This window comes from Mastigoproctus giganteus, chromosome 5, assembly GCF_048544385.1.
Source record: "Mastigoproctus giganteus isolate SK-2022 chromosome 5, ASM4854438v1, whole genome shotgun sequence".
NCBI lineage: Eukaryota > Metazoa > Arthropoda > Arachnida > Uropygi > Thelyphonidae > Mastigoproctus > Mastigoproctus giganteus.
The window spans coordinates 129,602,702-129,615,152 of record NC_143579.1 but is presented as its reverse complement, the minus strand read 5'-3'; the positions used below and the strand labels follow the sequence as shown (position 1 = coordinate 129,615,152).

General features: G+C 36.4%; 1 protein-coding gene across 1 annotated transcript in view; it reads left to right on the top strand.

Annotated features, from left to right (window-relative positions):
- LOC150085702 (protein turtle-like) overlaps positions 1-12,451 on the top strand; it is a 619,203-nt gene that overhangs the window by 503,386 nt on the left and 103,366 nt on the right. Inside the window, exons 6-7 of the mRNA XM_090374652.1 lie at positions 1,034-1,324; positions 4,311-4,598. Coding sequence (XP_090230778.1) covers positions 1,034-1,324; positions 4,311-4,598 — 579 coding nt within the window. The remainder of the gene's footprint in view (positions 1-1,033; positions 1,325-4,310; positions 4,599-12,451) is intronic.

Below are 12,451 nucleotides of genomic sequence, written 5' to 3'. Positions count from 1 at the left end.
GGGGAATTGCATAGTGTTGGCTGAATATAGGAAGGCGTTTTCTTTAATGAGAATATCATAAATTCAGACTTTTCTGGATTTATTTTTAGTCCAAACTGGTTGAGATAGTTTGAAAATTCCAGGAGTATATTATTAATTGATGCTGATATCATGAGGAGATCATCATGTGGAGAAATCAGTGTGTGGAGTTTCATATCATCAGCATAACATAGAGTATCATGCCTGGACTCAACAAGCGGCGAGATAAGCGCTGTAAACAAGAGCCCAGATAAGACAACACCCTGTGGCACGCCTGAAGAGACACATCGCTCGTATAATATACATATATATAAATACTAATAAATAAATAAAAAATAAATAAACGACAACAGAAATATTTCGGTATATTACGAAGTTTTTTATATTCTTATAAATATATTGTTAATTTAGAATGAATATGGTTCTGAATCTCAGGTATGATATACAAGTATATACACGAGCGCTTGGGTACTGTAGGGATAATATCTTTCCTGTTTGCTCATTTATTGTCTTTGTAAATCATGTATTAAGCAGTCTCTGGTTTATGGTTTATTATGCAAGGAAGTATAGACTGGCTAATAGTAATTAGGAAATAAATACTCCATATATTTTAATTGAGTAAATGGACTAAAGTATAGAGTTATCCCTCAGTCTTCTCTGGCGCATTCTCCTTTTAATCATTTTTACCAGTTAGTGGCAGGCCAAGTACCATAATTGGTAAAATATCAAATACATATTCCTGAAAAGGGTTATAAAATTATTTTTCAGATTTGTTATAAATTATGGGCCTTCTCATGAACTCGGCTTTAGTTCAGACGTGTTTTGGCAATGTCCATGAGAGCAAACTTAAAATGATTACTGTTTTGCGAAGTCAAAGTCGCAGTACCAGAAACTGTACCACAACGTTCACCTCAAATTTTATATAAAATAAGCACAATGATTATAATTACTTAAGCGCTATCATTTGTCAATGACAGCTTGAAATAAATATCGTTTATCTGTTTTGTTTTTGAAGATACGCCTCAAGTTTCGCTTCAACTCGGAAGCACCTTTAAAAAGGGAGAAATCCAAGAAGGCAACGATGTCTACTTCGAGTGCAACATCCACGCAAACCCATGGGTATCTGAAGTTAGTTGGTACTTTGAGGGTCACGAACTCAGGACAAACACAACGGCAGGAATAGTAATAAGCAATCAGTCTTTAGTTCTACAGAAAGTTAATCGTGTCAACAGAGGACGATATTATTGCATGGCTACCAATTCTGAAGGGCAAGGCACAAGTAATGAAGTTTATTTAAGGATAAGGTGTAAGTATGTTAAGTTAGTGTACATTTTATATATATGAAAACTATTCATATTTCTGAATGGAAATTCAGTAATAAGAATTCATTTCAAATTTGCCTTGGTGATTTAATATTCTGTATTGCGAAAATAATATGTAAAATGTGCTGTCTAGTGTGAGATAAAATATAGAACTTATTTATAATCATTTTCAGTGATTTTCCTCATCAGATAAGTATACTTTATAGAAAACCTTTCTTTTGTTGTTTAATACTCACTGTTAAGAACGGTTAATATAAATAATAATACTTGTATTCGTAACCAGATTATTTTCAGGTAAAAGGGAATTGTCAATTCGCTTTAACGGATATAATTATCTTTCCACCCCAAAATAAATCTAGAAGTACAGTAAATTGTGGAAAACGGTTGATTAATCGAAAGAGCTCTGCCCACCCTCCCCCATCCCCCAGTGACAGTATACCTATTTCTGTTTGAAAGGAAAAATTAATCACAGTATTAAAATAATGGAAGAAAGAACAAAAAATATAATGCTTTTGATACAAACCCATTAGTCTGATCTTTCCATCATTAATAATAAGATCGTTTCGTTCAAATTTGATTAAAAATCTATAATAGTAATGAAACTAAAAGAACGCAGTTTGAAAACGATATATTACCAGTGTTGTATAAATGATACATCGATATGTTTTGTCTGGCCTCAAAGTTATATATATATATATTTTTTTTTTTGTAGAATTAAGAACTGGGAGTTTCCCTTATGTAAAACGCTACCACCCTCTCTATAGATCGAGTAACTTAGTACTAGGAGAAACTACCCCGCCACACCCCTCAAAATGTTCTCCTCAGACAATTGAAATATAGGAATTCTTCAGCAGGCCACGACGATTTTTCAATATAATCGCTATGTGGAACCCAAGTTCAACAAAAAATTCATCTGGCTTCTACCTGTGTGAATGGATGGTTTGTTTAGAACTAAGCCAACTTTTGTGATTTAAAAAGGACCATTCCGTACATGTACTGCGTGTATACTTGTGGAATGAATAGTTCGGATGCATTAAAAGCAGGACAGTTGTTTAGAACGAGCAGAACTGTTTCAGCTTACGTTTATCATAGTGACATCAGTGATGGGCTAGTGATTGTTCGTTGCGCATTGGATAAGCCATTCTGCTACCCATTTGAAAGAAGCCGAGGCGCCATTTCCCTTACAGGAATAATTCTCTAATGTTGTAGGGGGTGGTTTGAAGATGTAGGGAGCCAATCGCGGGTGGAAGTACAAGTTTCAGTCTCTTGAAAAAAAAAACAGTCCCAGAAATTGAGGACACGCTGTTCCAGTGTCTCTGTTCGCTTACAGCTGATTGATTATCTAACAGCGTATAAAGTGTAAAATATCGAAAATGTCATATGTGAATACTTTTATATCCACAGAAAAGGTTTTTTTTAGGAATGTGAAGATACAGCATTATTCAGATTATAAAAGGAAATTCCATTAAACATCAGTCAATGAAAAAAACGTAGATCACTACTGAGAATGTGGAATTAGTTCAGAAAGAGGAAAGTATGAGATACTAAATAAAATAATTAACAAACTCCTTATCTTCAGTCTACTTCTTTACTAATTTCTACCCATTTACCGCGAAGATCCTTAATCTTAATATACTTTCATTGGAAGTACATTAAGATTAAGACTTACAGTAAAAACTATTAGAGAAAAAAAAAACATAATATGATGCACGGTGAGATTTTTTGTTATTTCAGTTTTAGGCCGATTTGGGATTGAATGAGCTCAAATCAGTACATAGGCCGCTAATTAACCAGAATAAATATTTTAAATGGGAACGTTTTGGTAGCTTTCTGTTGTTTACAAATATTTATTACTTCTAGTTTTTGTTTCTTTTTTCATCAATATAAAATAGAATTCAGGCATCGTATCCCTCAAGACGTTATTCTGCTTTAAATACAAACGCTCTCTACTTAAATATTACTCTTGGTAAATAATCTACTCTTGAGTAAATAATGCTAGCATATGAAGAAAAAAATATATATTAAATAAACTTTGCATGTTGTACATTTACCTAATGACCAATAGATTTCATAGTTAAATTGTAAATATCGACAAACGAATTGCAGACCTGAAGACAGACAACAGTGAGCTCCCGAAACGTAGTCATAAATTAAGTGTTTGGCATTGAGGTGGTGTATAATTATAAAATTGTATCCTTTTAATAATAAATTACTTAATATACTATGTTATATAATGTAGCGTCTATCGATTCATTAAAATAATGTTGAACGAATACGTATAGACCCCCTTCCAACCCGTCTTCCAGATAAACAAATTACAATTCTCTTGAACATGAGAGTCATGTCAGAAACTTAAATCCTTCATTACTTGGAAAGCGTGGAAGTTCCATTACCAAACAGACACCACGGGTCGTTAAATGAGTTACAGTCGTAACTCCAGATATTTGAAGTCTATTCCTTCTAAAAGCAGACATATGGGGGACATTGAAGAATTCGCCTGTTCCTCTTGATTGGCTACCAAACCATAGTACTGTTAAGAGAGACACTATTGATCCACCAATAGCTACGTGACAGCTCCGAGAGAACATGTTTTGTTGCAACACATAGGGCTGTCAGTTCTGTTTGGGATCTTAATTTCGTGTGGCTTCGTGCTCCATAACACGATGGCCAAAAAACTGCCGCTGGCTACGGTGAGCAAGTGGGATAGAATTCATCATTTCGTGGCATTCTAAAATCCCTGAAGGTACAACAGCAGCTGTCTCGCTTTTTGCAGCGTTATTGTTGGTCATTATATTGACAACGCACGTTGTGTATATAGAGGGAGGGGGAAATAAAGGAGAAAAACGTTAAAAATAAATATACTGGACAATAAGGAGAATGAAAGGAGCCAATGAATGCATGGAAAAACGAAGAGTATTTTTTTTTTATTATTATTATATTTGACTAACCCATCCTTACTCTTTTCTTTAGATGCACCGGAATGCAAAACTGGCCAGAAGAAACTTTATGGAGTTGGGCGTTACGAATCAGTTCGTGTATCGTGTGAGTTGGATGCCGATCCTGAGAATATTACTTTCCGATGGCGATTCAACAGCTCCGGCAAGAGTTTAGATATGAAAAGTTTCCAGATGAATGGCCGGCATAGCACCGCCACGTACATACCACACACCGAAGACGACTACGGATCGATAATATGCTGGGGAAGTAATGCTGTGGGAAGACAGAGAGATCCTTGCGTGTTCACTGTAATTCCTGCCGGTGAGTATCTCTGCCTACTTGCTGTGTGCCGTTTCACTGCACAACACATAGGTGATGCGGAGTGGCTTGCTCGTTGTTCTTGTGATGCATTTCTCCAAATTCGTAAAACTTGAATAATTATTTAAATTTTCTCCTACCTCACATGTGCGCGATTATCACGAAGCATGAAAGTTGTCAAATTTTAATATTTTCTGATTTTAATTTTTTTTCCTGAACATCTGTCTCTCTTTTTCTAAATCAATATTCCTTAATTTTATGATATATTTTTTAAATAGTTTCACTCTTCTGCCCTTTTGTTTCTTGTACGCTAAATTTACTTAATTGACTTAAAAATCAGTGATTCTCCAATTTTTATAAAGTGGACAGGTATCTTACAATCGTTATTTAATTCATTTTATTTAATTTGTTTCGAAATTGTTCTATTAAAGAGAATAGAACGATTTCGAATGATTTTTTTTTTGTCCTCATGGATTTCTATTTTCTTTTGGTGTTAAGCTAATACGTTGTACCGATGCTAGAATATGTGGATAAATTTGAAAGCCTAGTCCTCTTGTTAAAGTTTAAAACACATAGACCACAAGATATAATTGATTATAATGACAATGGTTATGATGCATTGCAATTTGAATTTGCCAACCACTAAATTATGATACGCTTTTATGAGAGCGCTCTGCTGGTGTTGTCAATAATAAAGCCCACCTGCATCTATTCGAGTTTGGATAATTGTGTTCTGTTGGCAGACAATGCGATCATCTTCACTAACGACTGAACATCTTTAAGGATTAATGGCAGAATATGAATACAAAAAGGTATGAAAATGGAAAAAGTACTTCGATATTCGATTCTTACTCATCACATTTTAAGTTACAACCATTTTGTGGTTTCAGGTGTTATTTATAAGCACATTTAATTTTCAAAATTTAGAGAGAAATTACAATAACAAGAGTTGTAATTGGTTAAAATATTCTCTGGCTCCGTAAAAACGTGTTGTTCCATGGCCTCCGTAGCCGAGTGTGTCAGGCAGGAGGGTGCATAAGTACACGTGCCTTGAGTTACCGGGGTACAAGGTAACTGCTAAATACGGTGCTGTTTTTGTATTCTCTCTATTTTGTGAACTCCTCTGACCATGTGGCCATCCTGGAGTATAAACAGAATTTATTTATTTAAATTAACCTATTCCCTTTATCTTAATGCGTTGAGTAACTGAGGTGCACTTTTATAAACCATAGTGACTTTTATAAAGAAGACGGAAACAGCTGAGGCTCATATAGCGAAGAAGATTTTCGTAACTCAGTGCAATGCGACTCACCTTCGACCGTATAATGTTAAAGCGACATTTCAGTGATGGTTTACAGTGGCAGACTGAAGCAGGGAGTCCCAAGTGGCTATGGCAAAGTGAACTGTATGCGGCTACCACGCTAGCGGCTACCACGCTAGCGGCTTCGATTTGCCATGAATTCATCATAGAAGACTAGGAGCTGGACGTTCACGTCCACCCAGCCAATGGCTGTTAATAGTTAGAATAATGCATGACATGGTATAACACCCAAAGCTAAATGTATTGGCCTGGCATTTCGCCGTAGGTGTAGAAGAGACATGCTTTTCCCATTACTCCGAGGGGAGCGCATGGCCTATGTTAAAGAATCCACAGGATGCACCCAAGTTAATTCTATTCAATAAAAGTAATGAGCTCCCCAATGGGATAATACTATTTGGGCTTCTGTGTTGTTTGCAGAAAAATACGGGTTTTGCCAGCAGACGGATAACTGATTCATGTTGATTGGAGATCAGCTGGGAGAAGTATCTAAAATGAAGGCATCTGTATCTAAAACGTTGTCCCATCTGCTCTCAAACGGGTATGGACAAACATCACTGTTCATCATACTGATTTTCATGGTTATCATGCAATGTATATTAGTGGAAGGAGATATCATAATGATCCCTGTGTTCATTATTCAAAGGACTCTTCGATTATATCGTTAAAATATCTATAACTTAAATATAGATATTATAATAAAAATATTTTAAAAATACAGCTGGAATTGGTATTTTAGCAGCTTTAGCCAGTTCAATACTAAAGCAGCATATCTACAAGATTATTTGTTCATTTTTATAATCAAAAATTTGACTTGTTAGTGATGTGGTCAGTATTCTATTCTGAATAATAAAATTCCATATAGCAAAGTACATTATTTGGGGGGGTCTTATTTTATAATGGTCATATATTCGAAAATTGGAGGCTACATATTGTCGGTATTTGAATGTCAAGTACTTTTAGCATTTGTTCAATGTTTCTACATTTTTGGTTTTATCTATAAATTCCCGAAGTGATACGAATTTACAAAAACTGAACTTTCTGTTTTCGCCCTTGTAAGCGCTTCTAGATTATAACCACACTGCCCCACGCAGATGATTCATTGTTTTTACCCACTTTTTGGTGTTAGCGGAAAGGTTATGAATATAGTTCGATTACATTTACCATCGAGCTGGTAGGACCTTATTCATACTGCGGTCAAGTTACATTGAAGAGAGTTGCATGCTCTTTTTATTCCCTTCTCGAAAACTTCGACTTTTCATCCCACTAATCAATATATCATGCAAGCTATTTATAGACATGATATACAAATTTATAAGATCTCTTGGCAGTTTTTATAGTGATAAGTATTATGCTACATGCAGAAGAGATTGGTGGAATCACTGAGTACTTATTTAAAGATTTCAGACTGCTCTACAAGGTGAATATATGGGACTAAGGTTCGTATCAATTATATAAGCAAGTCTCAATTCGTTGCAAACAGCTTGACTATAAAGTGATGATCTTAACTTTAAAGAGAAGAGAATTAATTTATATCCGTCTAGAAAGCTAAATTATGCTGATTCCTCTGTGTTAACGCATCTCTTTTCCCAATCCGTCCACCTTTGCATATCTCTAGAGAAGAGTAGTACTGCATTCGGTTTTCGCTGAAAGGCAAAGCTTATGGGAAATGATATCGGCAAATTCAACTAATGAAGAGCTGTATTTTGCAGTTCTTCCATTTCAGTTTAGACTTTCAAATTTTGTAGCAGCAAACATGAAAGTATAACTTTTATCTATTCATTATAATATTCCGTTGACGTTGATGGTAAAGCGTCGCTATTGAAGAAGCCGAAATATGGCACATCTCCAAACCATTTGCAGTTTGCTATCTCAAGCCGTGAACATTCAGAATTAATGAGAAAGGTGCTGCATTTCGGAGATTGGATTAGTTCGGGCCGTTGAAACACGAGACAGAACAACAACGATGAAATTAGCAGTTCTCGTGCGTACAAATGAATCTAATATTAGTCAAGAAGAATGCCGGCGCTTATCTGTTTCTGATTTATACTAGAATCTGGCGAGTAAGGATGTGTCAGGCAGATGGCAAAGGTTCAAATAATTATTAAAGAGCAGACATTTTTCGCGCTGATTATAGATGGAGCGTTAACTTTGGAACTTGCAGTTGGCTTGTTACGAAGGTACCAGCTCAAGACGCTTTGTATGCATCTAAGAAAGTATCTTTTTTTTTTTTCCAAATAGTGAAATGGTTAAAATATGAAAATTACAACATCTCACTTTATCATCATAATTTAAATCGTAGATTTTGTTTGTACACTGTAATAGCACAGATCTACCGAATAAAGAAGCGCAGTGGACCGGAAAATTGCTACTACTTGGTCGACATGTCATAATTTTACTGCCAAATACTGACCTTAATAAGACAACTTGAACTTTGGCAAAGAATCAAAAAAATGGGAAAACAACTTTATAAATCAGAAATCTCCACATGAAATAACATGTTTTGCGCAAGACTGCAACCTCATATTTTGCAACGTCTAATTAAAGCACTGAAATATTTCTTCCTGCGGTGAACTGTCAAAGTTTCCTTGAGCGTTCTGTGATATGAAAACTATAAATTACGACTTTCTTACAAAGCTGGGACGGCAGTCTTTAAAATAATTAGATTTCTTTTTTATAGAATTGGGATTAGATTGCAAAGAAGAAGATTTCTAGAAAATTATAAATATGAAATAGAGGATATAAAACTCGATACTCACAAATTAATCATCTTCTTCAAGAATGGATTTAATTACTGTAGTATTTCTCGTTCACTAATTGTCATGCATTCATATTCACTTCGGCGTTGAGTTTTTTATTTTTCTTCAAATAGGCTTCTGGGGTTGGGAAAATTACGACTAATAATAACTGTTGCGATGTTATTATGAGTAATTTTTTATTTTCTTTCATAAAGGTTCTGTTGAGATTTACAAGTTGCAGAAACTTTTCCAGATTCTCATTTCCATTTCCGCGAGATGACTGAATGGTGTTCTGCTAGATGGTAATAGTATCTATTGTATATTTGATCTCGTAAAGATAGGACGAATGTTTATGGTCTTATCGCACACCGCGGCCGTGTTCGTCAGTGCCCTCGTGGGTAGCACAGGTCGTAGGATCGCCGTCCTCCCCCACATTGGATGGAAAAGATCTGGGTTCGAATCACGTCGGATAGCGGGAGAATGTTTTGTGGCTCTTTTTCACAACGTGGCTGAGTTATTCGGGCTCAGGTGAGGGTAGTATGGTTTTTTCTCCCTGAAACTCAGGCTTTTCATCGAGCAAACAGAAAATCGACCTCAGAATACACGCAATTTACAGACTATATACACGTAGCAACTTGGCCTTAGTCACCGATGCTCCTAAAAACCCTATAACAACCATCCAACAACCAGAGTTAGTCATTCAGTCTGGAGTGAAGATTGCACGCTCCCCTTCCTTCTGAAAGCTCTGGTTTTTCACCGAAGGAAATAGGCAAGCCGAACATTAAACATTAAATGCACGTAAGTTACAGACACGTATACAACCACTCCTCAAACCTAGTTACTTTAAGGTAACAACAACAACCCAGCCGTCCAGAGTGCTCTTTTACGCGTTTTGGAATAAGTGCATGTGTTTTGGGTTGAAGCGATGGTACCGCTATACCGTGTTTGTATATCGGATTACTAGACTGAAAACTCGAGTGTGCAAGATAAACTCTGCAACCCTCGAACCTGAAAATCCACCTTTCTTGAGGGAATTCAAATCTAGAGCTTTTGCACTCGACGACAAAGAATTGAAATTAGGGCCACTATACGAGTTTTCCCCTGAGGGCCCTCTGAACAAGATTCTCTCGAGTAATATTTACGATTTCTGTTTCAATGAAATGATGAATTTGGAAAAAAACACGTTCGCGTTCTGTAAGAACACGTTCCGAATGTCCCACCTTCCTTTCAGAGGTTGTTATCAGAGAGGAGAATCGGATATAATATGAAAATGAAGCAACAGTCTTCTCGATGAAGAAATCCCTTCGTCTCTAGACCGAAGAAGGCCAAGCAAAATAATCGGAATAATCAAGAGCAAAGTGAACGTGGTATCTGATATGGGTTTAAATCCAAAGGATGGATATTTAATGATAGTTTTGGAAACAAAAGAAAACCTGAAAGGAGAATTTCAGGAGATACTGGGATGGGTATTCTGAAGCACTTCCAGTAATGCGGGAATTGCCGGAAAATGTGCATTTCTTTTCAAGGGGGCTACTTCGGATTAGCCTATTTGAATAGCATATTAGTGAAACCAGTTCTTTATTATAGTTTAGAAACTTTTAAGTAAAACCTCGTGAAATTTGGTAAGTATATAGCATAATGCTGAAGAAACTAAGACCACAAGAGATCAATATGTGAGTATATAACGTGCATAAACTGCTAGAATTTTATGAGGGAGAAATATCTCAAAATCCCAGCCTCATATTTTCTTAAATATGATGCGGCAGCAAAATATGAGAAAAACTTTGAGAGAAAACTTAATGAATTCCATATCCTTCTGAAAGCTGTAATGGAATCTTCTCAGATGCGCGACAATTGGTGTAGTTATTCAGAAGTCATGTCAGTTGCATTTAGCAAGGAAATTCGTGTTTTGAGCAGTACCATTATACGATTTTCTTCTAACTACTTTATGTTATGCATGTCTTCGCGGGTAGCACAATGGCTGTGATCACTGTTCTCCCCACACCGAATGAAAAGGCCCGAGTTCGAATCCCACCAGTGATGCGAGAAATTTTATGGCCTTTTCTCACACCGGGGCTGAGTTAGTCAGTCTAAGTGAGCCCAGTAAAACAGGCAAACCAAAGAGAGAACACACGCCGCAATTTACTGACATAATATACTCGTACATGGGTGGATGTTATCATTCTCTCCTAACTCTAATATGACAGACTTCGTGGGCAGCACAGTTGGTAGGATCGCCGTCCTATCCACACCGAGTGGAAAAGATCTGAGTTCGAATCCCGTCGATGATTGGAGGAACTTTAATGGTTCTTTTTCACAACGTGGCTGAGTTAGTTTGTCTCTGGCGAGAATACCATGGTTTTTTTCTTACGAAAACTCGGGTTTTTCGTCCAGAAATCAGAAAGTTGACCTCAGAACACACGCGATTTGCAGACAGTATAAATGGTCTTAGTTGCCGATGCTCCGAAAATCCAATAACAGTAACAACAACCACTAATATGATATTTTGTTTATGTAATGCATAATCGATCCGGCTCATCATGAGAGAGAAATACTTATTAGAAATTCGTAAAAGTTTATTCACTTAGCTCTAATATTAGAATACCTAGTGATGCAAAGGACACTATTTCTTTATCTGGCAAAACCAAAATTCAAAAAAAAAAAACAACAAAAAAAAAAACGTCTTGTTTTACTGACAAAAATTGTCTCTACTAATGCCGCCTTGAGCTGTGCCCTTCAGATACCATTAGAGATAAATTATTCCAGTGATTTACAACACACTGCCCGATGTACACTTAATTGAAATTCAGCCTATCGTTGCTTTCTAACATTTTATACACTGAGTGGCTACTTTATTAGATGTATCTACCATTTTTATGAAATGGAGCACTCTTTCATTAAAGGCATTTCTTATCATGCGATGCAAAACAGATAGACAAATATGTAGAGATGATATATGTGTGCATTGCAGTGTGAGATTGGGCAAGAAGAAATATTTCATTAATTATGAACGTGGCACGGTAGCTGATGCCATACTTGCAAGGCAAGTATGAATATTTCTAAAACTGCAGCCCTTCTGGAGTTTTAATGCATGACTATTTCTCGTGTGTATCGAAATCCAGGATATTAAGTCATTTCGTTAAGTTATTATTTATATCATTTATTTTATAAAAGCATCATTTGCGCAGCGAACTTAGTAACAACAACAGCGTTATGCTTCGCTTCAGGAATGTACGCCGGAAGCAGATGAAGAATCTTCAGAATTAGATGATGAATTTGGTAAACAGAGTAATTGAGACTGCACCTTAAGACTGCTGTTCAAGTAAAGAAACACATTTCCCTAATCAGCAAGAATTGGCTAACGTAGTAAGGGAGCTGAGTATGAGCAAATTCAGTGCAGAGCTCTTGATAATATTCGTTACACCAGAACGAGCGTGGAGATAACGTACACCTTCGTTTGGTGCCATAATAAACTGCAAAAAAAATTATATGAATACTAAATATACAACAATATACAAGGGGCATAAATACACAGAGTATGCACTTTATTAAGTACACCTATATAATAGCGAGTAAGCCCTCTTTTAGCCCTTAGAACAGCTTGAATTTATCATGGCTTTGATTCAGTGAGTGTCCAATGCGACGGAGATGTTAATCCACTTTGACTCAATTACTGCCCACATTTATTACAAATTAGATGGTTACGGATCCAAACGCCGACCAGCCCGTTCCACCTCATCCCACAGATGCGCATATGGAGTGAGATCTAGTTGGGGAAAGGGGGGTTTGGATGAGACTCC